This window comes from Pseudorasbora parva, chromosome 17 (assembly GCF_024679245.1).
Source record: "Pseudorasbora parva isolate DD20220531a chromosome 17, ASM2467924v1, whole genome shotgun sequence".
NCBI classification, from domain to species: Eukaryota; Metazoa; Chordata; class Actinopteri; order Cypriniformes; family Gobionidae; genus Pseudorasbora; species Pseudorasbora parva.
Window position 1 is genome coordinate 37,966,885 of NC_090188.1, and position 26,626 is coordinate 37,993,510.

Here is a 26,626-nt window from a genome sequence, read left to right on the forward strand (position 1 = left end):
AAATAGCAATTTTCTCACAATTTACAAATAGTTGGAAACTTCTGGGATATTGTAGGTACTCAACTGAACAAAATATATAACACTGGCCTAGTGGTTTTTGGATATTTTACTGCAAAAATACTACATAGTTCACCTTTAAAAATGCCAGTGTGAACGCTAAGCGGAACAGGACTATATGTTTTGATTTAGTTTTTTGGTCCGGACCAAATAAACCAAACTAACCGAACTACAAGTGTGAACGTACCCTTAATGTAATAAAATTAAGTAGAATGGCAATTAAGTAAAAAACTAAAGATTTGTGTTGTTTTATTTAAATAAACTGAGCAAAGAGCTATAATCATTTTTTGTTTGAGTGTACAGCGCAACTTTCTTTTATAAATATGATAAAGCTAAAGACTTTTCAGAGATATGAAGGATGCAATACTACTCTAATGGTACTCAAGACTGACATGAGATTGACTGAAACTGAGTGTTTCACCCCCCCATCAAAGTTATTTTCCTCAGCCTTGGAAAAAAAAAAACAGTTCAAGTGAATTGTGATTCTAGCAGAAGGCAACTTATGTTCCTGCCAGAGGTCTAGTAATCCCACATTCATAAGGGCTTTCCTTCCAGTGCTCAGCCCTGCTTTCCATCTGCAGGACTCAAGGAAAAGCACGGCTCATTATGCAATAATCACTGCGGACTAAATGGCAAGCTGAAGCTCTGCTCTGTGTCATTTGTTTGTGTGTATGTGCATAACAGACAAAGAGAGAGAGATAAATGCTTCCCTGAGGGTTCTGCAGCTCCAGTGTCGCAGTCACATACCGGTTTGATTTGCAGGACTTGTGACAACTGAGATAATCGAATAGGTCCTCCGTGAGACATTTGACAGTGTGCTGCTAAAGGGTCTGCTTTGTGGGGGCTGTGGAAGCTTGCTGCTTGTTGTCGGGCTGGGCAGTATATCGAGTTTGTACGATTTATCGATATTAGTGCTGTTAAAATTAATGCGTTAATATATGCAATTTCATTTTTTCTGTATAACGGATTAAAAATATTTGACGCAATTAACGCAGAATGTGTTAGATGTTTTTAACGCAGATGTTTTTTTTCTGTCGTCCTTTGGCTGCGCTGCAGTATGTGATCATGCTATCATTCATTCAAGTGCTATTATACTATTCAACCGTGATAAGACGAAAATAAAACCCAAAATCAAATCATTACGGCTGTGCGTCTGTGAAGCGGCTGTCTGTAAACAAACACCAAGCAAAGGGGTCATTCACGCTTGAACAGAAAAAAACACAATTATGCCAACAATTCTTGTTTTGTCGAGTATCCTTGTCCTAAATAAATGAAAAAGTGTTAAAGGTCCCGTTCTTCGCGATTCCATCTTTCAAACTAGGGCTGCACGATTTGGGGAAAATATATAATTGCGATTATTCTGGATAAAATTGCAATTGCGATTTAAAATGCGATTATTGTTATTATAATTTTTTGTGTGTGTGTATATAACATTTTGTGTTTTTATATTAATGTGACTAATAATAATAATTATGATTATTATTACTGCTAAAATATTTTAAAAAATAAAATGTATTACCATTACAATAACATTTTCATAATTACAAATAAAAAGAATATGTCAGAATAAATATAACAATATAATACTAATACTAATTATTATTATTTTTGTAATATTTTACAGAAAACTTATTTTACAAAAAAAAAAAAAAACAACTGCTGGGTTACCTATTAATATGCAGACAGCCTATAACTAAGAAGTTATTGTAAAAAATAAAAGGTGTGTGTGTGTGTGTGTGTGTGTGTGTGTGTGTGTGTGTGTGTTGTTTATCTGTGATTTCAATTTCTTAAAGTCTGTCTTTAATATGAAATATTAACCTCTTGTGCATCCACTGTGGGGGGAAAAACTCCTGTACATTTAAAAAAAACATGGATTGTCCAATAAATTTATAATTTTTTAAGTTTATTAAGTTTTAAAATGTATTAAGTATATTTTTTTCTTATTATTGATTATCCAAAGTTTTTAATTCATACTGAAAGCTAGAGGGCGCCCTGGAGCGGAAAACGCCACATTTGCCTCAGAGAAGTAATGGCGTTCTGTAAACAGAAGATATAGACGCTTTGATTAAACATGACCAGGGATGTGATTTTTCCGGATTAATCCGGAATTCCGGATTTTCCGACCTGAAAATGTGACCTACGTAAATCATGCAGATCTGTAAAAAAAAAAAAAATGGCGGGGGCGGGGGGGGGATTGGGGGGTTGACCGTCATCTCACAGCCGTCACCATGGTAACCCGGGACGAAACCACGATCGCGGGATGGGCAACAAGCAGTGTTGCCAACTTGGCGACTTTGTCGCTATATTTAGCGGCTTTTCAGACCCCTCTAGCGATTTTATGCACAAACTTCAGCTACTTTAGTTTATAAATGTCGCCAGTACTGTCCTGCGAGCGCGAGGTCTTATTTCCCCTCTGTCACACACACCTCTCTGCGTCTGCCCTGTTCAGTGAATGGCTGAGGGGAGCTGCACGCGCATACAGACAGCAGCTGACAGACGTGAATGAGCGAGCTACACATGAGCACACAAGGTTGCCATCGATTTCTCACTTAATGTTATCTGCTTCTTTTGTTTTATATTTAAATAAATGAGTTATGATGAGTTCCATCTCTTGTGCTTATCACTTATATTACTCTCTCACAGAGCTTTAGTTCATCCAGTTTCTCAATTCAGATTTTACACATAATTTTTTTTGTAATTCACTATATCATATATTGTATGACAAAAAGGTATAGGAAATGAAAACATTTATTGGACAATCGGCTGTAGGCTATTATATTATTGTAAAATATAGTAGGCTAAATGAAAAAACGTTACGCAGGCTGAACGCAAGGACGGCGTGATGACGTCACTAATATGCTAATTAACGCATAACGTCATCTAGCGACATTTAGCGTTTTTTTTGGCAGGCTTTAGCTACTTTCCTTGGAAAATAGTTGGCAACACTGGCAACAAGGACTGTATCGTGACAAGAACATCACCGGATCGGATGATCTGGGTATACTATTGCTTGTGTCTATATATAACCTATAAGTTACTAATTTGACTTTGTTGTCGATTGATTAGATGATCGATTTTGATTGATTTTCCACTATGGCAGGATGTTTAAGCTGCATTTAACATTAACTTGACAGCTAACATTACTTGTATTTGCTAGCACTAGCTATATATGCAAACAGCGCGCTTTTCGGCGCCCCCCGCTTTTTTCACGTCAGTTTGGGTGACAAAGTCATCTGAAGCCATTCCATAGCTTAACCCTTAAATGCATGACTGTTTCGCAGAACATCTTACATTAAATATAGAACCTTACCCAGATCTATATTTAACATGGATAACGTTAGACCTCTACCTGTCGCGATAATATATACAACTCCTGATGTTAGAGTAACAGCTACAGAAGAATAAAATAAAACCTATTTCGTTACCTTTTGGAGCTTGGAAGGGTTCAGTTTGAGCAGATGTTTAATACCATCATCATATTTCCTCGTCAGAGATCGTTTACCAGTATATTCAGCATCTGCCTCATATTCGCGATCTCCAGCATATTCTCCAAACTCATTTTCAATGTCTTCAAAATCAATATTTTGCTCACTGACAGCTTCTTGACCACATCCATCATCAAGAGACAGTGACACTAATATTTGATTGTGTTTAATACTTGCTCTCTGCAGTAAATCACTAAGCCATTTCAAGTTTTGCAGATTATAATTATTATTGTTTCGTTTTCTGTCAGAGGTAACTATGAGTGAAACGTCACTTCATTGGGTATCAGACATCGCCACCTTGTGGAATAAATGTGAATTGCACCCCCATTTCGTCATTATAGATTAATTTATCATGCCAGGCGCAAATTCCAAAAGAAACGTGTAGAGGCTCTAAAAAAGCTTTCTACAAAGGCTAAAGAGTCATACAAAAATTGAGGCCTTCTTTTGACATGAAAATGTGCATGTTGCACATTTAGCTATTAAAATTGGGTAAAAATGCATCCACCAAATAATTAGTTTTTTTTTCATACTGTACAAAAAAGTTATTACAATAAAATGTATTTTTTTGTTCAAATAAGTTGTTATGGGTCCTGCTTTACTCTCCATATTGATCCGCCACCAGTTTGATCGGTGCGGCGGGGTGGGGGTGGTCTATATTATAAAATATGGTATATTTTCCTGCTTTTTTATCCTTAGCCAATCACATGCCTGATGACGACAATAAACACGACAGCAGCAAAATATGGTGTATTTGAGTTCTTCAAGCCGTCAAAGGTATTTTCATAGTAATAAAGTGTAACGTATTATAATGCAGTGCTGATTGACATAGAATACTATAAAATAACGCCTCGTCTGCTTCACTCTGATGAGAAGCCACATCAGCTCACAAACACTTGCTCATTAGTTTCGAAGTTTGTTTTGCGCGCTTATGCACCACTCTGGCATAATTATTACCCTGGTCTGAACCGCGTCTACTACCGTCTTCCTCCATGTTTGTTTATGTATTGCAGCGTGCATGGGCATGCCGTGGAGTGAGGTGCATCTTGACGTAAAATTCTGCTGTAAACGCCTTATCGTGGCGTAAGCGATAGAGCCTAAAATAAAACGATAGACATTTTCTATCGTCCAGACGATATATTTCGTCATATCGCCCAGCCCTAGTTATAAGGGACTCAAACAGCAGCGTTTATCACAGAGCCGCTCTTCGCAAACACACTGGGCATTTATTTATTTAATTTAAATCGCAGCCTTTGAGCTTTCATAATCGAACACAAGCCAAATCGCGATTGCGGTTCGATTTCGATTAATCGTGCATCCCTATTTCAAACTTTAGTTAGTGTGTAATGTTGCTGTTAGAGCATAAATAATACCTGTAAAATTATAAAGCTCAAAGTTCAATGCCAAGCGAGATATTTTATTTAACAGAAGTTCCCTTTCAAAGCCTACAGCGAACGGCCGGTTTGGACTACACCGCTGCACTTCCTTCAGGAATGACCTCACTAGAACCGTTTGTTGACTAACCCTCCGCCCACAAGAACACGCAAAATAGGGGGCGTGGTCTTATTGCTCTCCCACGTGGAGAAGAGCGCATTCAGCACTTGCATCGCCCCGTTATGGTAAGAGGCGGGACCTTTACTGCTGTCCAGTCACAACACGGGAAGCGCTGGCCCAATCAGAACTCGTTACGTGTTTCTGAAGGAGGGACTTCATAGAACAAGGAAATCATCAGGCCGTTTTTAGGACAGAGGAAACAGCGCTGTACAGATAAGTAAATTGTGTGAAAAATATTGTGTTTTTTTACACGCGAAACATGAACTCATGTTATATGGCACACTGTAAACATAATCAAAGCTTCGAAAACACGCGAAGAACGGGACCTTTAAATGAAAGCAAGGGGCTGTGAGAAAATAGGATGTGTGTTAGATCCGGGTCGTGTGTGCCAGGTCTTAAAGTGTCTTTAATGTTAATCAAAGAACAAAAGAAAAAGAAAATCACTCACTGCTCTTGACAGAATAACATTTGTAGATTTGAATTTGAATAAGGTTTAATCCTATATTTAATTGATAATTTATGCAGGCTGTGAAGTGTTAGATAACTTGATATATATTTCTTAGCTTTTAGACCCATCTGAAAATCTTTAAGCACAAGATTACATTGGTTAAAAACAATGAAAAAAATTTTTTTTTTTGTGCATTTTAGCAGGGCAGGTTAAAATCTGAACCACTCCATCTGTAATGTTGAGTCCTGGTGTATGAAGGGCATGGCTAAATGTGACAATGGGTTTATGCGAAGACTGTTTTAAGTTCACAATCTACTGTCTTTGTGTTGTTTTTGGAGATTACATGTGAACGTATTATTTGTTGTATGTATGTATAAAGCTCTGGAGGTGGCTGGCAACTTTTTCTTTTTTAAATGTTGGAGGGGAAAGAGTTCATTGCCTCATCATTAACTCTTTCCCTGCTAACGTTTAAAAAAAATGTTTTTGCCAGCGCCCGCCATGTTTTTGACCATTTTCATGAAAATTTCGTAGCTCATAGAATAGAAAGAGCTAACCTGACCCTCTTCTTAAAAAAAAAGAAAAAAAAAGTTTTATTCATGCTTTTTCCCTTTTTTTTTTTTTTTTATCAAAACTTGAAGCCCTGGGTCCACATGTGTAATAGCGCCCCCTAGCGTCTGACAGTGAAAGCACACAGACCCAGAAAATTTTATTTGTGTTTGGCAAGGAAGTATTTTCTCACAAATAACAGAAATTTCCATGTTTATTGGGGAAAGAGTTAATATATATCTGTAATAAAGTTCGTAGATTGGAAGGAAGGAGGCGGGAACCGGCGAACGTTTAACAACTTTCATTAAATAAACAAAACGAAAAGTAAACCGTAGGCAGCCCCTCACGGATGACTGCCCACACACACACACATAACAAAACATAAACAAAACTCAACATAACATTCAGGCCTGGTCCTCTCTCGTCCTTGACTGGTGTTGCTTGTCCTTAAATGCCTCTGAGCTCCCTCATGAGAGGACTCGAGACCGGTGTGGCTCGCAGGTGACACTCCTTCGCAATCACGTCCCTGGTCTCACTCGCTCCTCCCATGTCCCTCTCTCGTTCACCTCACCACAATATCGATATACAGTAGTTTGATATGAGTGCATCTGAAAAAATGTTGAGGACACTGGGTGAGCTACTGCATGTAAAGGGCATAATGCAATTTATCCTAAACGTAAGACATGCTTTATAATAAGAAATAAAATATGGGTGTATAATGTAAAAGTCTGAGGCAATTTAAATTTGGCAATACAGAGGGTATACAGGTTTAATGATGGCTATATATCAGGTATACAGAAAACTTTAATACAGGTTTATGCTGGGTGGTTTTGATATAATTTTGTTCAAGCATCATTACAGTAATTTTGCATATTCACTAACCTATTTGACAAATGTAACAGTGACTAGCCAAATCTGAGTATACTTGACATAACATGAGTGCTGGCAGTCTGCTTATGCACCAGTTCAAATGGTTTGTGTGCAGATGCACGCTCAGTCTCACAGGTGTCACTCCTCACAGCGCTAGTCTGGGACAAATCCAATTGAAATGCTCACCAGAGATATGTCCCCTGTGATAATAGTAATAACACTTTATCTTGCAATTATCTTAATGGCACAGCGATGTCTCCTTGCAGATGCTTTAATTATTAGTGATTTGCATTACTTAACCTAAACACAACCCCGAAGAGAGTCATCTTAGGTCCTAATCAGTCCTGAAGGAGTTTTGGTGCTGGAAATTTGGGATCAGTGAAAGAAGTTTCTTGTGCTCACCAAGGCTGCATTCATTTGATACCCCCCCCCCCCCCCAAAAAAAAAACATTGGGAAATATTATTATAGGCCTTCAGATATCCGTCTAATATGCTGATTTGGGCCTTGAAAATGTCTTATCAGTGTTGAAAACAGTTGCGCTGCATAATATTATCGTGGAAAGTTTGATAATTTAGTTTGGGATTCTTTGAATGTTTTGAAAGTACAACATTTATTTGGAATAGAAATCTAGAAATAGAAATATTTTGTAACAAGAAATTGATATTATATACGTCTTCACTGTCTCTTTTTATCAATTGAATGTATCCGTGCTTAATAAAAGTTTTAAATGTCTTTAAAAAAAAGATCTCCCCAAACTTTTGAACAGTAGTGCGCATCTATAGAGCTATACGTCAAAACACAATTTTCTTATTTTTGGTCCATAACCATACATACACCACCAATAGGCCTGTCACGATAACAAATTTTGCTGGACGATAAATTGGCCTAGAAATTATTGCGATAAACAATAATATTGTTGTTCTGAGACCATTTTCATCTAAAATAATGATAATGGCACAATAATGCAGGTAAATTTTTTCAAAGTTCAGATTAGGGGTGGCACAGTTCGTATCGCGGTTTTCGGTTCTGTATTTGTTTTTTCTTTTAATCAGTAACACTACAGAAATTTACTTCAGCATGTGATATATAGCTTAATTATCCACAATTTAGGATACAGTATTACAAAAAAAAATTATTTGACCATCTCTCAGGAAAGCTAGGTGAGATTTTGATACACTAAGAGAGAAGACATTGATGACATGCTTTTCATTTATTTGGATTATTAAAAAGGAGATTGTGTATTACTATCTTTACAGGAACTTACATGCTTTTTTAGCACACAAAGATTGAACTGAAGAATTAACTTGCATTTATCAAACTGACAACTTCAGTGTAGCTTTAAGCCTCGTTTATACTCAACGTGACCACAAGAGCGTGACAAAACTGACGTCAACACGGAGCACGCGACGGACCCTGCCTCGCTAAACGCTGTGCACGCCAAAGTTTGTAACTTTACGTGCAGCTTCGCAACCGAAGAGCCATGAGTTCCAGGCGAATCTGGCCGAGCATGACATCTCATCACGCCGCACCCAGTCTGCACGTCGAGTATAAACAATTCACCAAATGGACGAGGCGCTCAGTCAGCGAGAGAAGAGGAAAACAAACAAACAAGCATGAAAATGGAAATTATCATGGCCGGAAAAAGTATCGAGCTCAATTTTTTTTTTTATCGTGCGATTAATTGATTTTTTGACTAACGTGACAGGCCTAACCACCAATATACACATTTTTCAGTATTAACGAAAATACATTCATATCCAATGTTATTACACATGTGAATTAATTTGAAACAGTTGATTTATACCACTGTATCGTTGAAATCAGTTTCATCTCCCACCCCTTTAGTTTCAGCCAGTATATTTCCAACCACTAATACATAAAGGAGGTAAAAATAAATGATTAGCTATCAGTATCTGCCTCAAATTTCCTAATGGTTGCACCCCCACCATTTATCATTGTCTTCTGACTCTGATTATTTTGTTTCATGCTTTTATATGTATAGGGCATATTTGGTTTGATTAGATCAATATGAAAGCCATCCTTTGCATTCATCAGCAGAAAACCTGCTGGCAGCAGGCCATCCTCTTCCTCCATTCCTCCTCTCATCACGCTCAGACCTCCTCTGGCATTGCATAAGATCTCCGAATCACACACTCCTACTTCAGACTACAGGCCTGGTACAGGATGTTGAGGTTCATGTCCTGCATCTATTCTGGAAATCCTGCTGTCATCCGCCAGCATAAAGTATTGTTGAAAGAATTCACTTGTTTCAGCAGGGTTAAGGATAGGTGACATATATTTCATACTTGCACACGATCGAGATGCAGGACACCATCAAAGAGACTGATAGTCAACACATCTCACAACAGAAGCTGTTTGTTTGAGACATGTCAAGCATTCTGCCATTTGTTTGACGTGTGAAACGGGAAGTTAGACTTTTCTGATAGAGCTACGGCAGTGCAGCTCTCTGTGGATCCCGTTTAATATAGATTCATTGAAGCTGTCATCTGTGCCCCAGATTTTAGTCCTGCATTTTCATCCGTCCCCTACGCTGCTCAAAAGTGGATCAATCCCCCATCCTCTCCTCGTTACCCTGTGCCGTTCATCTTGATCGACGGGGTCTGTTTAAAAAAACACTGTCATGTCTAAAACCTCTTCTTTGTGATTTTAAAAATGACAAATAGCAGCACTGATTCAAATATTTTGAGTTTGCTTGATTCATATTCAAGTTACATAACATTTGCTGACTGAATATAATTTTTTCCCCTCTAATATTGAAACACTTGTAGTATTTATTAGGGCAGGTTAAAAAAAATAGTGCTTTCTCGATTTTAATCTATTCTAAATTTTACGAACCGACATTGATTATTAAATCCCAAGAATCGATAAGTCTATCCTGTTTTCAGCTGATGAATGAATGGAACATAGTAGCGCTTCTCCCATCCAATAAATCGCTATAATCTTTGTGCTTTGTTACTGTTGATATGAAAAAATTTATCATATTTAAAATTACGTCCATTTATTACACAATTCAAAAACATTTAAACCGTGGAAAGTGTTCATTAAACAGGGTGTCCGCGGGGTTGTAAAAGGTAGTATATGAAATTAGCCAAAATTAAGGGCATTAAAAAGTAATAAACGTCATTTGACGAGGGGTTACATTTTCGAGCCCAAATTTTTAGATAATATTTTTTAATTTGTGTTAAGTACAGGCCTTTTTTCTAAAATTCGCGTGGATTTATTTATATGTTGAGAGTAGGACCTGAGCGATATCATTAGTTCGCGTGCGCTGGAACAAACTCGGTACCCGGCTGGCTTGCTGCCAAACGTGTACGCGAGCTTGCTTCCATTCAGTAATTAAAAACACGGGGAAGTGCTACATTGCGAGCTGAGGTGCTGTGGTGTTTAGACCTAGCAACTAAACACTACTCTTTCAATTCGAACGTGGCATTGGAGAGCAACATAGGCCCAATGTTACAACAGTGTTTCCCAGACATAGACAAATTCGTGGCAGTGCTCCACAGAATCAACACCAGCCACCACATATTGCGTGTCGTTATTCATTAACTTTTTTAAAGTTCTACTGAAGCGGAAGTAGCGAGTGAGTTTTCTTCAGTGCTGTGACGTATTTCCAAGTGAAAGGGAATATTGAATAGAGGGCAGGGTTTTACCTCAGCGCTCCTCCTCTCCATCTCGCACTCATAGCAGATGAACGGCTAGAGGGGATGGGTTACGCATTTTAAACCGCAAGCCGTCAAACTGACATCATCTGAGAAGGAACCAAACCGGAAGTAACTTTTCGGATTTTGATTAAAGATTACCACGGCAAACAATTTTTTTCTGTGTATTAACTTGCACGGATTAATTGATCACCCTAAGACCTGTAATATGCGCTAAAAAAAATAAGATTTCATGAGGACTTTAACGCTATTTAAATCGTGCAGCGTATCCGTTCACTTTTGTTGATATCGTTTGTTGATTACAGTATATATATTGTGGCAGGGTGAAGGATCACGCAACAGTGAAATTGGTGCAAAACCCCCAGAGGGTGGATTTATTTGTGGAAACAGTGACAGGCGTGTGAATTTAAGGTGCAGGTGCGCTGTAAGTGTCCTCCTTCCGGGTGCCCTGGTGCTAGCGGTGACGTAGGTGCGGCGGGGTGGCCGGAGCGTCACAGGCTGCTTTCTGGGAGAGAGAGAGAGACAAGGATTAGAGTAGTGCTGCATGGAGATCGTGCTCAAACTGGTGTCCCAGTGTGGAGGCTTTTATGCCAGGGCCTGATGGCCTGCAGCTGTGACGATCCGGCCCGTGCTGATCGCGTGCAGGTGTTTGTAATCCGTTGCCAGGGCGACGCTGATGAGAGCTCGGGAGACTTGTCACAATAAATATATATATATATATATATATATATATATATATATATATATATATATATATATATATATATATAGACTGTAATCAACAAAATAAAAGCTAATTTCTGACTAAAAATGACATTAGGAAAAAAAAAATCCTTTAATTAATTAGCTGCGCACTGTGCGCAGTACTTGGTAGTTTGGTATTAGTAGGCTATTTGCAGTATATTAAATCGTTGTTTAACCTGATTATTTAACACTGAAATGACTGAGTCTGACATGAGTCTGTCGGCTCCAAGCAGCAACCTCCCGCAATCTCTCTTGAAGCCAATACGGAAGTAATGTAAACTGCAATTCCTCAACTGGCCACTAGAGGCAGCCTCCAGAAGGAGCAGAATCTCATTGAGCCCCATGTTAAAATTCTCAACTTTACAGCAGAAAAAAACATGTTTACAGCCTGGTACAAATTGTGGTTTTGGCCTATAAGGCTAATTTTGATCTTCATGACAACTGTGAGGGGGGTGAATTTTTTTTAGTCATTGCGTCACCTCAGCTCTGCGCACATCCCGCCTTTTTGCCCATTTTCTGTTATCCGGGAGTGACACGCGATGACTCGCTCGCAAGATGGCGACGCCCAGCTCACCTCTACTTTACCCTTCAGAACGGCCTATCGGAATCCTACGGTTGACGTCACGGACACTACGTCCATATGGTCTATGGTCGGCTACAGCGTTGCAATTGTTTTTGTCATATGTATAATAATAACTGACAGACACAGCCTCTCTCTGCAACATAGCTCAGCTTCACGGCTGTAGTAACCTTCAAGTGCTGCCGTATGTTAGAATCAAACATAGAAAGAGTTTTTCAACTGCTCTGGTTCGAATATGATCAGTCATTTTCACCATCACCACCCGGGTGTTGTGCCACAAGACGCGAATGAGACCTCGCGTGCATAGTGAGAGTATTTGTCTCTGTGCATCATCCGAAAGCGCGCAAATATTGAATTATTTTTCAAGTCTTACGCTGGATCGGACAAACTCACACAAAAGTATGTCAACATGCTCATCTTGATAAGTATCCTAGCAGACATAGTCTGTATATGGCTTAAGTGAACTTTATACAGTCGAGCAAGACGACGCATATCCGCCCATTAGGTCTTAAAGGGCCAGTAGCCTGTCAAGCTTCGCGCCTGAGACACGAATAGAAAATTGAAATAATAAAGTGCCCAAATCCAGTAAATAATAAAAATTTTGATAAACAGTACAGCATAGTGTGCATTGATTATTACTTTAACCATATTTACAGTAGGCTATCATTTTATTATGGACAGTGATGGAGATGCAACATCGTAAACATTAATGTTTTTCTTGTATTTAGCCCTCAGGTATTCCTTACTAATTGGTCACACTCATACTCATGTCATTGGTAGTCAAATGTGACCATACACCTTAACAATTTTTTCAGTTAAATAAATGTTAGCTTAATAATGTTTATTGAATATTTTGAGGATATCTTTTGGTTTATTATTTATTAAATATTTTAACATTTACTATTTGTGCAAAAATTATGGTCTATTAATGACCACTTAAAATATTTGTATTATTTATTACAATTAGTGTAGTAATTAAGGTTAAAATTGAGAATTCCAATGCAAAGAGGCAAATAAGAAAAATAAATAAAAATAATAAACATTCCCCCACAGGTGGAAATCACGTTCGTGGGGGCACTGAGGTGCGATCGAAAAGGGCACTTTTACTTTCAAAGAGGCAGGGGCTCAGTTGCGCTGGTATTAAACAATATTTTGAAGGTAGTGAAAAAGGTAGTAAAAGGTATTTAATTCAATTTAAGAAGTTCTGTATATACCCTGGTAAAACAACTTGTGAACAATGTCACATAATGTCAGATTTACCTCAGAAAAACATAAACTCGTTAGTCAGCGTGAAAAAATTACTCTAGAGAGGAGCATTTTGCTAAATATATGCACCATATTTTATATTCATTATAATTTTTTTATGTTCTTCAATGTTTAATACATGTATGAGTACATTTTTATGACGGCCTTTAAAAATGTATATTTAAAAAAAAACAGTCCGGAGTAGAAATATGATTATGTAATTAATATTATAATGTCAAGTGTAAGTGTGATTTAAGTATATATATATATATATATATATATATATATATATATATATATATATATATATATATATATATATATATATATATATAATATACAAATCAGTTCATTTTTACCTTCAGTATTATAGTAGGCTTCAACTGACTCCCATAGTTTGCAGCGTTAGTTAAGAGATTTGTTTTTCTTGTTTTTTTTTTTTTTTGCCATATTATCAATATCGAATCAAATTGCAAGCTTATGAATCAAAATTGAATCAAATTGTGAAATGTGTCCGTACCCAGCCTTAGCTCTTATTATGACTTGGTGATAGTGTCAAAACAATTATATCTTCATTTTACATTCTCTTAAATCTTCTTTTTATATTTTGAGAAAAACTCAATAGCCATTTGCTGTGAATATTTAAAGCAATAAATAAAATGCATTAAAAAAAAGTTAATTAACACATGAAAATGTTATTATTTTTATTCATATGCACCAAAAAAATACATACAAATAAAATATATTAATATATTTCCAATCATGCATATTTTTTGCTAAAACATTTTCATATATGAAAAATGCCATGTGATGCTAACTAATCACTAAATTGAAGCTAATTTTAAAAAAAAGTGGCAGTAAAGATTTTCATGTTATAAAAAATGCCTGTTTCAAATAAATGCTGTTCTTTTAAACATTTTCCAAAGAATCCTAAAAAATACTCAATAATCTGAAGCAGTTCAACTGTTTTCAACATTGATAATGATTAGAAATTTCTCTTGAGCAGTAAATCATCGCATTAGAATGATTTCTGAAGGATCATGTGACACTGAAAACTGGAGTAATGATGATGAAAATTCAGCTTTGATCACAGGAATAAATAACATTTTAAAATATATCATTCATGCTTAGGACTTGGTCATCTGATTCAAGTTCAGCCATTATGGTCTTATAATTGCAGCAGTTTGCTGCCTTGGCAGAACAGTGCTATATTGGACAAGCTCATGCAGAGACACACAGTCTGAAACACACAGACAGGCATGAGGCTCACGGTCAAGGTGAGAGGAGGGTGTAAATGAGAGACTGGTGGACCAGAGAGCCTCCTAAATAGGAGCTCTGCTTAGATGGTGTGTTGGTGTGAAAACGCACAGTAAGAGGTATAAGAAATCTTCCCTGGGAGGTTTGCAGGTTGGTTTGATTGACTGTTTTGCCTGTCGCCCATCTCTCTTGCCTGACAGGTGTCACTCAGGCTGTTTTGTTTATTGTGTCTTCTATTCCAGATGCCCCACCCCTGGATCGAGAAGAACTGTTTGTCCAGAAGCTGCGGCAGTGCTGTGTGCTTTTTGACTTTGTGACTGATCCACTAAGTGATCTCAAGTACAAGGAGGTGAAGAGAGCCGGCCTTAATGAAATGGTGGAGTACATCACACACAACCGCGACGTGGTCACAGAGTCCATCTACCCCGAAGCTGTCATCATGGTGAGACGGCACAAATATTCCCTAAGCAGACATACATCAATGCACCCCATTTAGGGTATCCGATTATGGCAAAAATCATCATAAAATCAATTCTATGACCATTACTTTGGTCAATATTTTAATCATGATTAATTAAGACAATGGGGGAGGGCAATATAACCAAAATCTTTCTTCAGTATAGCAATATCAAGGATATTTTGCTGGAAATAAGATTGCTATGATATCATCATTTTAATAACAGTAAAATTCTTGATATGAACTGATACTAGGACAAGTAATGAAGTCAACATCAATATAATAAAAACAAAAAAGCAAATTACAAACAAGAAAAATAAAATGGGGAAAAAAGACATTAAATGATTAAGTTTTACATTTCTAACATTATAATATTCAGCTAATAGCTTGATACTGAAAATTATGGAAATCAAATCTAAAAAAAAATACTGCTTAGTCTTCACTGCATGAATTTAAAGCTACAAAAGTTATACAGTCAAGAGCGTTGATTGTTTTTCCTCTTTTTTTTAATGGTTGATTAACATTAATGACACAGTGCAGCTGGTTTATTAGGCTGCTGTCACTTTAAGACTAAATGCACAGATCTAATATACTGACACACATCTGCTTTTCTCACAACTGTTTAGGTTCACTTGAGTCATAACCGACTGTGTTTACGTGAATACTTGCCAACCCTGGCAATTTGACACATTTAGGCTGTCACATAAAGCCCAAACTTTGTTGTCCTGTGTTCACAGAAAGCTGCCCGGAGAACACCTTGAGTTCTCTTTCAAAGCCTAATACGATTTTAATACAAACCCGGTTCCATAAAAGTTGGGACAATATACAAATTGTGAATAAAACAGGAATGCAATAATTTACAAATCTCATAAACTTGTATTTTATTCACAATAGAAAATAGATAACATGTTGAAAGTGAGACATTTTGAAATGTCATGCCAAATATTGGCTCATTTTGGACTTCATGAGAGATACACATTCCAAAAAAGTTGTGACAGGTAGCAATAAGAGGCTCGAAAAGTTAAATGTACATATAATTCCTCACGAAAGTTTGTCAGTTGTTTGTGTTTTAAGGCTTGCCAGTTTTAACTCTGAAGCAATTTTAGACCAACGAATGTGTATAATTAATAATCAACTAATGCGCTCATATATATATAATAGCATACGAACACTCATGCAGACAGTAGCTCGCACACCTGAGGGCAAAAAACAATAACAACAACAAAGCAAAATAATTGTTCATTAATTGTAATCAAGTTAAAATGTTAAATTTATCAAGATTGTAATTTTAGGTCATATCGTCCAGACCTACTCTTAACCCAGTTTATTGTTTTTGTGCTATTAGTATTCTATTCATGGGTTTATCTCCCTCAAAAGTGTAAACATTGAGCCTCCTAGGCACCATCAAACATTGAGAGCCGCCAATCTCTTTCCAGCTCAGCCTATAGCGTGTGTTTAGGGGCGTGGCTGCTGTAGCAGACGGAGCCTGTTGGTGTTTAGGCGCTGTGGGGCCATGACTGATGAGCGTCTTTTGTCATTGTTGTAAGCCAAAATGGAAACTAAAATTTGATTAGTCACACAGCTATATCCCCATTACCGTTTACACATGGTTCCCATGCATAAGCAATGTGTGGCTTGGTTCACACCACCCTGTCTTGAGTGGTCAAAAGTGAAGCTAAATAAAGTACTGGGTTTCAAAAAACACTTTGGCAGATTTCTCAAATTTAATAATATCTTCTTTTTTTTATTTGTGGAAAATTGCCCCTCTAATTCAGTTTCCATGGCAACATTAATCCTCTCCTACCGTTCTGAGATCCCTCAGAGTTGCAAACACACTAAGGTGATGCCTCAGCTGCACTGTATCGTGTGACTCACAAGAACTCATTCAAAGTGACAAGTGGCATGAAGGACGTCGAGATATTGTATATTAAATCTGAGGCAACCTATATATATTAAAAAAAGTGTCACAGATTGCTTTGCATTTGGTTGTTGTACCACAAACACATTTTTTGTGCAGTCAAACATAATGTTGGTTAGCTGATTCTCATCTGGTCAGAAGATAATAGGACAAAACATGTTGAAAGTGCACACCTCTGTCTATCATGTGACCAATTGACAGAAATGGCTTTTGACTGACCAATGCCAAGGTGATTACTAGCCAGGCCCAGGATAAAATCTGCTCAAGTGTAAATGTACACCAGGGAATTATAGGTAATTAGCCATCATAAATCAAGGCCCAGACACCTGCGTTTTCTTTCAGCCATTCATAATTCGGAGAAGAGATCTGCTGTGTCCTAAATAGGGCTCAGCAATACAAAATTATAATTATAATTTATTACAAATGTTTATGTATTCGCCCTGAAAGAAAGAAAATCATTTAAAAGTTTGATTTTCTCTTTATTTTTATATATACATTTAATAATGAATACAAAAGTGCTGCTATATGAACAAAAGTGCAATAACATATGATTTGCAAACACTTTAAACAAATAAGGTGCTTTTTACAGCAGTTTAAGTTAGTAACAGTTACAATATTTCTTGTAATTATCAACTTAAACATTAATTTAATCAAATTAAATTAAATTAAATTAAATTGGTGGTATAAACATATATCGATTCTGTTGTAATATTTTCATCAGAGTTCTGTCAGCTTTTACATAGGCCGACTTAAATCGGCATATTTGTGATATTCGCCCGAGGGCAGGGATGTAGTGGAGGCTAAACGCACGTAAACGCCGTTTACGCACCTCCCAAAATTCAGAAATAGCGTTTACCCACCTCCAAAGTGCGTTTATCCACCTCTAAATAGAGTTTATCCACTTCTAAATAGCCTACAGTTCCTAAGCCATTTTAAATTAAGCTTGTGTCGTTTTAGTTTCATATTGTTCATTTTCATTGGTTGTCTTTCATATCGTGCTGCAACTGTCAGTGAGAGTAGTGGAAAGTTCGGATCATTTTACTGACTCGGATCTTTGAGTCTCGTTCAGCAAAATGAACCAATCTTTTCTCTTCCCGTCTCTATGGGACTGACAGGAAGAACAAAAGACTCGGATCTCACCTGTCGATTCAGAATCAGAACAATCAGAACCCATATGTTGCGTAATGCGCACGTGCAGTCAAAACAAAGTGAACGAATCACTCTCTGAGACAACTCGGTAGTCCCGAGTCATAATAAAGATTCGTTCTAAATGAACAAATCACTCTCTGAGACAACTCGGTAGTCCCGAGTCATATTAAAGATTCGTTCAAAATGAACGAATCATTCATGAACGACACGCAACCAAGATTCGAAAATGGATATCCAGAAATTTTCAAAATGACAATTATCCATTTGTAGTACATTTAATCAGCTTGTGACACTTTTCAATCACTTTTCAAGTGGACAAAGAGGCACTCTGGACATTGTTGTGATATTAATTAATCACAGGCAGCTGGTTTATAGAGAGCATGTCGAAACCCTGTTATAAAGCTGTAATGACGCAGTGTATTTAGTGTTCAAATAGAACATTTTTGGTTTTATTGTTTTTATAGTTTAGCAAAATCGTCTGTTAATGTCGGCAGCCATTAGGCTACACTTGTGGAAACTACAGTGCAACTTATATTGTCTTTCTTCTGTTGATTACAGAAACTGAGTTTTCTTTAAATTAAAATATGTGGCACCAAATTCATCCTTCTGTCGTTAATCTGCACCTGCCTTATTAGCAATTGGCAAAAACTGAAATTGACAACTATTTTGATAATCGATTAGTCGGCTTAAGTAATTTTTTAAGACAACAGTCAAATTCTTTGATTCCAGCTTGTTTAATGTGAATATCTTCTTGTGTGCTCATATTAGCCACCTCGTATTAGTACGAATTGCCGTGAGATCGGGCTGCATACACCGGTAGGCAGTGACCCACCTTACCTTGACCACTATGCGGTCACCCAGAATTTATAGTTTACCCACCTCTTTTTTTACCACTACACCTCTGCCCGAGGGTGTTATTTAATTTTATAAAGGCCATTTTTTAAAATCGTATTAAATGTTTGCATCATCTTTTATGTTAAATTCTTTCATTTGATTAATAAATTCAGTTATAATAGTAAAGACACTATAGGCTGTTACCAATCCAATTAAATAATTTAAACTGCAAAAAATACAGCTGCAATAAATAATGTTATAAGATTGATGTTCTAAATAAAACATGCAATCATACTTTTAAACATAACCGCCAATAGGGGGCAGCAAGTGACGTCTTCATGAGCAAGTCATTGAGTCGTTCATTCAAATGATTCATTCAAAACACTGAATCATTTAGTAACAAAACACCGCGCTGAGTGTTGCTTTCCTCTGGAACTATTTTCGTCGGTGAAATCATGGGTGCAGTGGAACAAAAAAGGTTGTTTGGATCTAAAATTTAAGTAACCTAATATTAATTAGGCTACTTGTTTATTGAACTAGGCTACACCATTCATGCTACACAATTCACGATTGCAAAGTCGACTTGTGTTATTAACAATATCATAAATCATAAATATCAACAACTACAAAAAACTCAGTTTTACCCCAATATGTTTCTTCTGTTGAGTTTATATATCTGCTCAATTGTTTTGATTTCTCAACGAATGTCTCTCACAAAGAGGCAGGCAGCGCGAGCCTCAACGTGACTTTGTTACCAGAGGCAGAGATACACTCCATTATCAATCGGTGTTTACATTTAATATAATAATAATAACCAAAAAAAATCTGAATCATTCTCGCGTTTCTGGTTATTTTAATATTTTATTTGTCCCAGACAAAAAATGTCAAGCCCTTGGCTTACAGACAGCACTGTATTGTCCTGTGACCAATGGTTTTTCTGTGTGTGTATTCAGAGGCAGTGAGCAACGGCCTTTCAATATACCGGAAATAATAAATAACTACGTTAATGCGCGATAAAATAATTGTCGGCGTTAATGAATGCGTTAACGCGATAATAATGCGTTAACTTGCCCAGCCCTAATATATATATATATATATATATATATATATATATATATATATATATATATATATCAGGGTCCCCGCGGAGTCTTAAAAAGTCTTAAAAGTATTAAATTTCAAAATCAAAATATAAGGCCTTAAAAAGTCTTAAATTCGCGGAAGCACTGCGTTCTAGGTCTTAAATAATGTTTAACAGGTCTTAATTTTCCTACGTTCATGTAACGCTACCTCATTGAAATGTTCTCGCCTCCCGCAGCACGCGCGCACGTGTGTGTGTGTGTGTGTGTGTGTTTGTTCTGTGGTGTTTGTAGTTCTTTCTTTCGCTAGACCAACTATTGTTCGCTCTAGTACAACTACAAATTAGACAAGCATGCCACGTCTATTGCAGCCAATCAGCTTTCGTGTTATTGGCACGAGCCTCTTTCTGATTGTACCCTACAGACGCATAAACCGAAAAATTTAATTTTCTGACGGTTCTTGCAGTTCCGCGATCGTGAACGCGAAGGCGAATCTTTCTCACCATCTTGCTTAATGACCAAATAAAAGTATAATATACCCGATTTCACTAAAATAGTTAATAACAGTGATGTAAACTCCGAACTCCGATTTCAGACTGCGTGTGTTTGCTGCTTGTCAGCGCTCGCGCGAGTGTATTGAATGTGTTATTTCTTGGCTCATTACCCTAAGGTTACTCTTGAACGATCATATAAACACATTATCCATATGTCTATATCCTGATTTGAGTTAAAAAGTTTAAGACGTGTAAGTAAGCGCTGGATCTGCGCATTAGTATGTTCTCAAAGTGAAAGCAAACTAATATAAGCTTAACAACAACACAAACGGGGGAAACAGCACTTACACTTAAAGGAACACCAACTGTTTTAGAAATAGGGCTTATTCAACTTTGGTACTTTGCTACATTTAGATATGTGGGGAAATGCATTTTAAGCTAAGCTAGCGGCGACCCTGCCAAACTAAAACAATGCATGCACTGAGACAAATGCATTTGCCCACATATCTAAATGTCTAAAGAAGTTGAATAAACCCTATTTCTAAAAACGGTGGAGTGTTCCTCTCTGTAGATATGCATCTTTATATTGTATTTATTTGTCCTATTGTCATTTGTTTATAATACATTTTATTAATGACCGATTACTTGATTACGTAATCACTTGAAAACGTTTTACTTATATTAAGCAATTATTGCTGTGGTTTACTTTTAAGATGTTGGTTCCCACCCCAAGCGATCGTGTTATTAAAGATAGATCGCACACAACTGAACCAGCCTTTTTTGATAATAACAAAACAAGATTCATGCATTTTGTCAGTTTTATTGCAATGTGTGACTATTGTGCATCTAACATAATAATATGGTTAATGTTGCATCCTAATTATAAAAAAAAAAAAAAAAATGTTTGCAAATCTATGGAAGTGACCACCACAAAATAAAAACTAATTTTGGTCAAATGAGATATATATATATATATATATATATATATATATATATATATATATATATATATATATATATATATATATATATATATATATATATATATATATATATATATATATATAGTGTATATGTGCTAATCCTAGTGGGATTGAGCTATGAATAATACGTTTACTAATACTTTGTTCAATTTAAATAAATTAAATAATATAATTTTAAGTAGCCTAATTGAGTGATTCTGCATTTCCTATGCGTTTTTTTATTGCGTGATATAGGTCTTTTAAATTTTATTCATAATGGTCTTAAAAAGGTCTTAAAAAGTCTTAAATTTGACTTGGGGAAACCTGCAGATACCCTGATATATATATATATACACATACAGCGAGAGGTCTGCATTCACTAATGCACAGATCTCTTTTGAAATATAAGATATGGATTGTCCTTTGTTTATTCCTTAAGACATTACTGACTGTAGTTTCATTGATTTTGCGTCATAAAAGCATTTTTCAGCCGCAGCAGTCGCACACAGAAGTACTCATCATAAAGCACGTTGCGAGCACTTGAAACTGAAGGCCTTCTGTCAGTGAGTTTCCTATTATAATATATAAGCGCACTGCACTCCAAATGACATAAATGAAGCCTTTTGGAGCATTTGTAAGGAAAATATGCATCACCTTTTGCAACCTTTCCGAATCCAGCTGCTGTCTGTCATTTAAGGATAATCAAAGAACGAAAAAAACAAAAGAGAATCACTCACTGCTATTGACTGAATCACTTTTGTAGCTTTAAGTAGTAATCTATTTGTAATTTATAATGAATTTAAGTGTTTGATAACTCTTAGATTTCTGTTAGACCTACCTGAAAATCTTAAAGCACTGTTTACAATGTTTTTGTTATTTTTGACTGATGTAACTAACTTTTGTGCATTTTGATTGGGAAAGTAAAAATCTGAACTAGTCTGACTCGGCTAATAGAAAAACAATGAACCCTGATATATTGAAGTGCACAGCTAAATGTGACATTTATTAAAAAGGGTTTATGTGAAGGCAAGGCAAGTTTATTTGTATAGCACTTTTGATACCCAGTAGCAATTTGAAGTGCTTTACATAGAAATTAATTAAAATAGTTATAGCATATGCATGAGAAATAAGAATACCATGTGTAAGAATTAAAAATAAAAACAAGGATAATTAAACCAGTGGTAAAGAGAATTAAAAAAACAAAATGCTCAAATGCACTCAAAAACAAGATTGTGAAGATTGTTTTAACTTCACTTAAATTAAAAGTTTTTTTAAGTTTTGCATTATATTGTAATGCTGAATGGCTATAATTAATGGCTAAAATTGGGAAAAAATTATCTCATAGAGACATCAGTAGCAGGATTGGTATCCGTTATCAGTTAAAAGGATGCCATTAAATACATTTTTTAAAAGCTGCTGTCTTTGTGTGTGTGTGTGTGTGTGTGTGTATATATATATATATATATATATATATATATATATATATATATATATACATATACATATATATACATATATACATACATACATACATACATACATTTTATTATTTATAAGATTAAATGTGACATTTTTTCAATATAAAAATATATAAAACTTTATTAGGGGAGATTTTAATGAATTTTAATGTGTGATTAGTGTCTTTTAGATTTTTTAGATTTCTAGATTTAGATTTCTTTTAATCGATTGACAGCGCTAAAAGATACATTTAATACACAGCAATGTCTACAAACATAAACGTGCATTGAAATACTATTCGCACAGCCTTTAGTGAAAAGAATGCCAAATAAAAGTGCATTTCAGTCATTGGGATACATTGTGATATCTAAAAATGATCTGGTATATATTGGAAACATTATATCAGCAAGCCCTGTTTCTAATCATAAATCTTGCGATTGTATTGCAAGACAATCTCAATCATAAATCTCAAACCTCTTAGCTTTCAGATGCACATTGTCCCCTAGTGTTCCCCATCCTCTCATGCTCATTAGACTCTCATGTCCCGCTCTCCCGTCTCGGTGTGAGGTGTCAGTGAGAATGTCTCGCCCCTCCCTCTCCTGTCTGGAGGTCTGAGTCGACTCTCGTCTGAGGCTGTGGTCGAAACATTGCGTCATCTTGACAGAGAACAACGTGCCGCCCCTCTGCAGTAGTAACACTCCTTTCCTTCCTCTCAGCCATTTTGGGACACAAGTGATAAGCAGTATCTTACCACTTTCTTACTTCAGAGGGAGTTGATATTTGAGGTCATACATATTTAAAGCCTTGCATTCATAATGAGAGCTAAAAAAGATGACAGTTCAGTGTTGTCGATTGTGGATAATTGTGTGAGGTGAGGTTTTTAGTGCAAACATTGTGAAAGTTATAGTCAGTTTAAAGAGAGGTATATTAGAAAATACCAAATACATTCTTATTAAATGGATAGTTCTGACTCTTAACTCTGATTGGACAGGTAATGTTCAAATCCATTAGCCTGACAAGCCAGACCCACATCAAGATGTTTGGTCTGGAAACTCACCATTGACAGCTCAATCGGAGGGGCGGATAAACGGTTGTCTTCCAAACTCCCTCTGCACGCAATTGGATAGCGCTACAACCAACCAGAGCAAGTTAAAAGATTAAACTTTCGGCGGATCCGGTCGGCAAAACTCTGAACACATCTTCCCTTCTTAAGAATGACTTCAGTGCCGTTCTTTGTTCTTTTCTCAGAGAAAAGCTTAACTCCAAGTCTTCCAGAGTCGCGGTCAAAGCTGATTCAAAAGACCGCCGTTCGCCAGCTTCTGTGTTTAATAGAAGAAGCATGCAAGCGCAACTTGGCCGTCATTATGTTAAGCCCCGCCCACCGACTCTATACATGATGTGATTGGCCCGACCAGAGTTTGGCGTTTACAGCTCAGAAGTGTAGAGAGTTGCTAGGCGATACTCGCGGCCAGATTAGATTTGCTGCCACTAGGGTGTGTCTAGATTTCTAGGCTACAAATCCACTATAAAATCCCCTTGCACACCTCTATATGTAAATACTGTATATACTAGGGGTGTAAGAAAATATTGATACACGTGAATATCGCGATATTACGTTTGGCGATGCTGTATCGATTCTCAAAAACACTATTGATATTTATTTATTTATTTACATCCAAGATTCGTGGCTTTGTGTTCGGTTTAAACCACAGACTGTATAACACCCAACCGCTAGATGGCAGTGTTATCTCAGAACGTATAACTGACGCGGAGCCGGAGAAGTCCAAGGTGAAAGTGCATGCATTGCTAGTGTTTGCATTAGCAAACCTAGCTCTCAAGATGATAGAATTATTCCACTCCTGCAGTATACAGAGCTGAAGTGTGGACTCATTTTGGCTTCAGCTCAAAAGAAACCACTAAGGAAATCGACAAGATTAAAATCTAATACTCGGGAAACTCATTGAAACAGAGCTCGCTTAACATCCTGACGTCACCTGAGCTGATGAGAAGCATTTCGACAGAAATATGTACTGCACGTTTTCCTCTCAGTAACAAAATAAACAAACACCAAAACTGACAGCGGTGGCAGCAGAATGAAAGATCATAGCGATGTGGATATGATGACCAGCTCTGCAGTTACTTGAAATAGCACTTTATACAATAGACTGCTTTATAGAAAATAGCTTAACTGTATTAAATATAAAACAGTCATTCAGTCATGAAATGGACTGCACTTTCTGTTGTTATTAGCCACTGCTATACTGTGATCCTTTAAAACATATACACATAAAGAATCCTGCAGTCACTTTACATTTCCCTTAACTTAGATTGGACAAAATAGTGATTAGTGATATAAATTATACTGTATTAATTAAATAAAATACATTCTCGTGTTTTAGGCATGGTTGTGTTCTTTATTCTTTTAAATTATAAAAAAAGAAAAAAAACACAAAAAAGAAATATTGCAATATATTACAATATATCGTATCGTAACCCCTGTATTGTATCACCAGATTCTTGGCAATACACAGCCCTTATATATGTATATATATATATATATGCCCAATTTTTCTATTTTTGATTTGTTAAAAAAGTTTGAAATATCCAATACATTTCGTTCCACTTCATGATTGTGTCCTGTGATATATTATATTCTGTTGTCTGAGGTCAACTTATAATGTTTGCGTGGTTTTTACATTCAAAAACATAATAAGTAAGTAATAGGCTGTTTTCTACCTTAGTTTTGAGTCTCTCTCACAGAACTGCACTTAAGACTTGGAAGTAAACTCACACAGCTATGATTAGATAAGATTTCATATTTAACCTCTTCATCTCTGCAGTATATTTTGAATGGCGATGCAATATTGGACCCACGGGTGGGGCACAGAGTTGAATTGGTCAATGAGCTTCAGCTTCCCTGTCAGTACACATGAGAATTGTCTTGAAAGCGTTTTGGAAAATGGCAACCAGAAGGATTCACTCACAAGGCTCGTAAAATGTCTTTATTAAACAAACACAATGATTTATCACTCATTAGCACGCAATTGATTGGAATGTTATTTTTTATTACTTGGCCCTCCCGATCGGTGGATATAAGCGTTAACCGTGCAACACTAACACGCATGCACAAGCCTCACTGCAGAGCCAGACGAATCAGCATAATCAAAATGTTCAGTTAGACACATAATCAATAAATATTATATGATCTATAACAATGTAATGCTATCACATAAAAAATATAAACAACAAATTTACTCACATAAGTGTGTTGTTTCAGTCATTCATGTATTCTCATCCTGTCTGCAAATCCAGTCTCTTGTTTACAAACGAATCTGTGGTGAAATGAAGGAACAAACGCACAATGTCTTCTCCACGTGAGCTGGGTCTTCATTAAAAATAAAGTTCATATACATTCATAATACTGGAATCAGAATGAAGCTTGTTCGGTATGTTTATTGCTTGGAGGTTCGATCTGGTTTAGCTCCACATAGACCTAAAATCGTTGGCCTTGGCCACAGAATCAGGTGTTGTTCTTTTGTTAAGGCAGTGTTTCACCTCACGCTGACGTCACAGAGTGTAATAAGTAATAATACAATACAATAAATAAGTAATACAATAGAAAAGACCCTGCAATAACGATGCAGTCACACAATAATACTACTGCTTACTAACTTGCTTCTAATGCTACTTGGTGTCCTTTAAAAAAAAAAAGGTATTGTGACACAAAGGTATTGTGGTTTATTATAGTACTTTTAGTGTATTCTTAGAATGGACAGTTTCTCTGTTTGTGTAATGACAGATAATGTGTTTC

General features: G+C 36.4%; 1 protein-coding gene across 4 annotated transcripts in view; it reads left to right on the forward strand.

The window, feature by feature from the left end:
* Positions 1 to 26,626, forward strand: part of ppp2r5d (protein phosphatase 2, regulatory subunit B', delta) — an 83,633-nt gene that overhangs the window by 24,309 nt on the left and 32,698 nt on the right. For all 4 annotated transcript variants that reach the window (XM_067422607.1, XM_067422608.1, XM_067422606.1 and 1 more), the window contains exon 4: positions 14,707 to 14,906. In XM_067422607.1, coding sequence (XP_067278708.1) covers positions 14,707 to 14,906 — 200 coding nt within the window. The remainder of the gene's footprint in view (positions 1 to 14,706; positions 14,907 to 26,626) is intronic.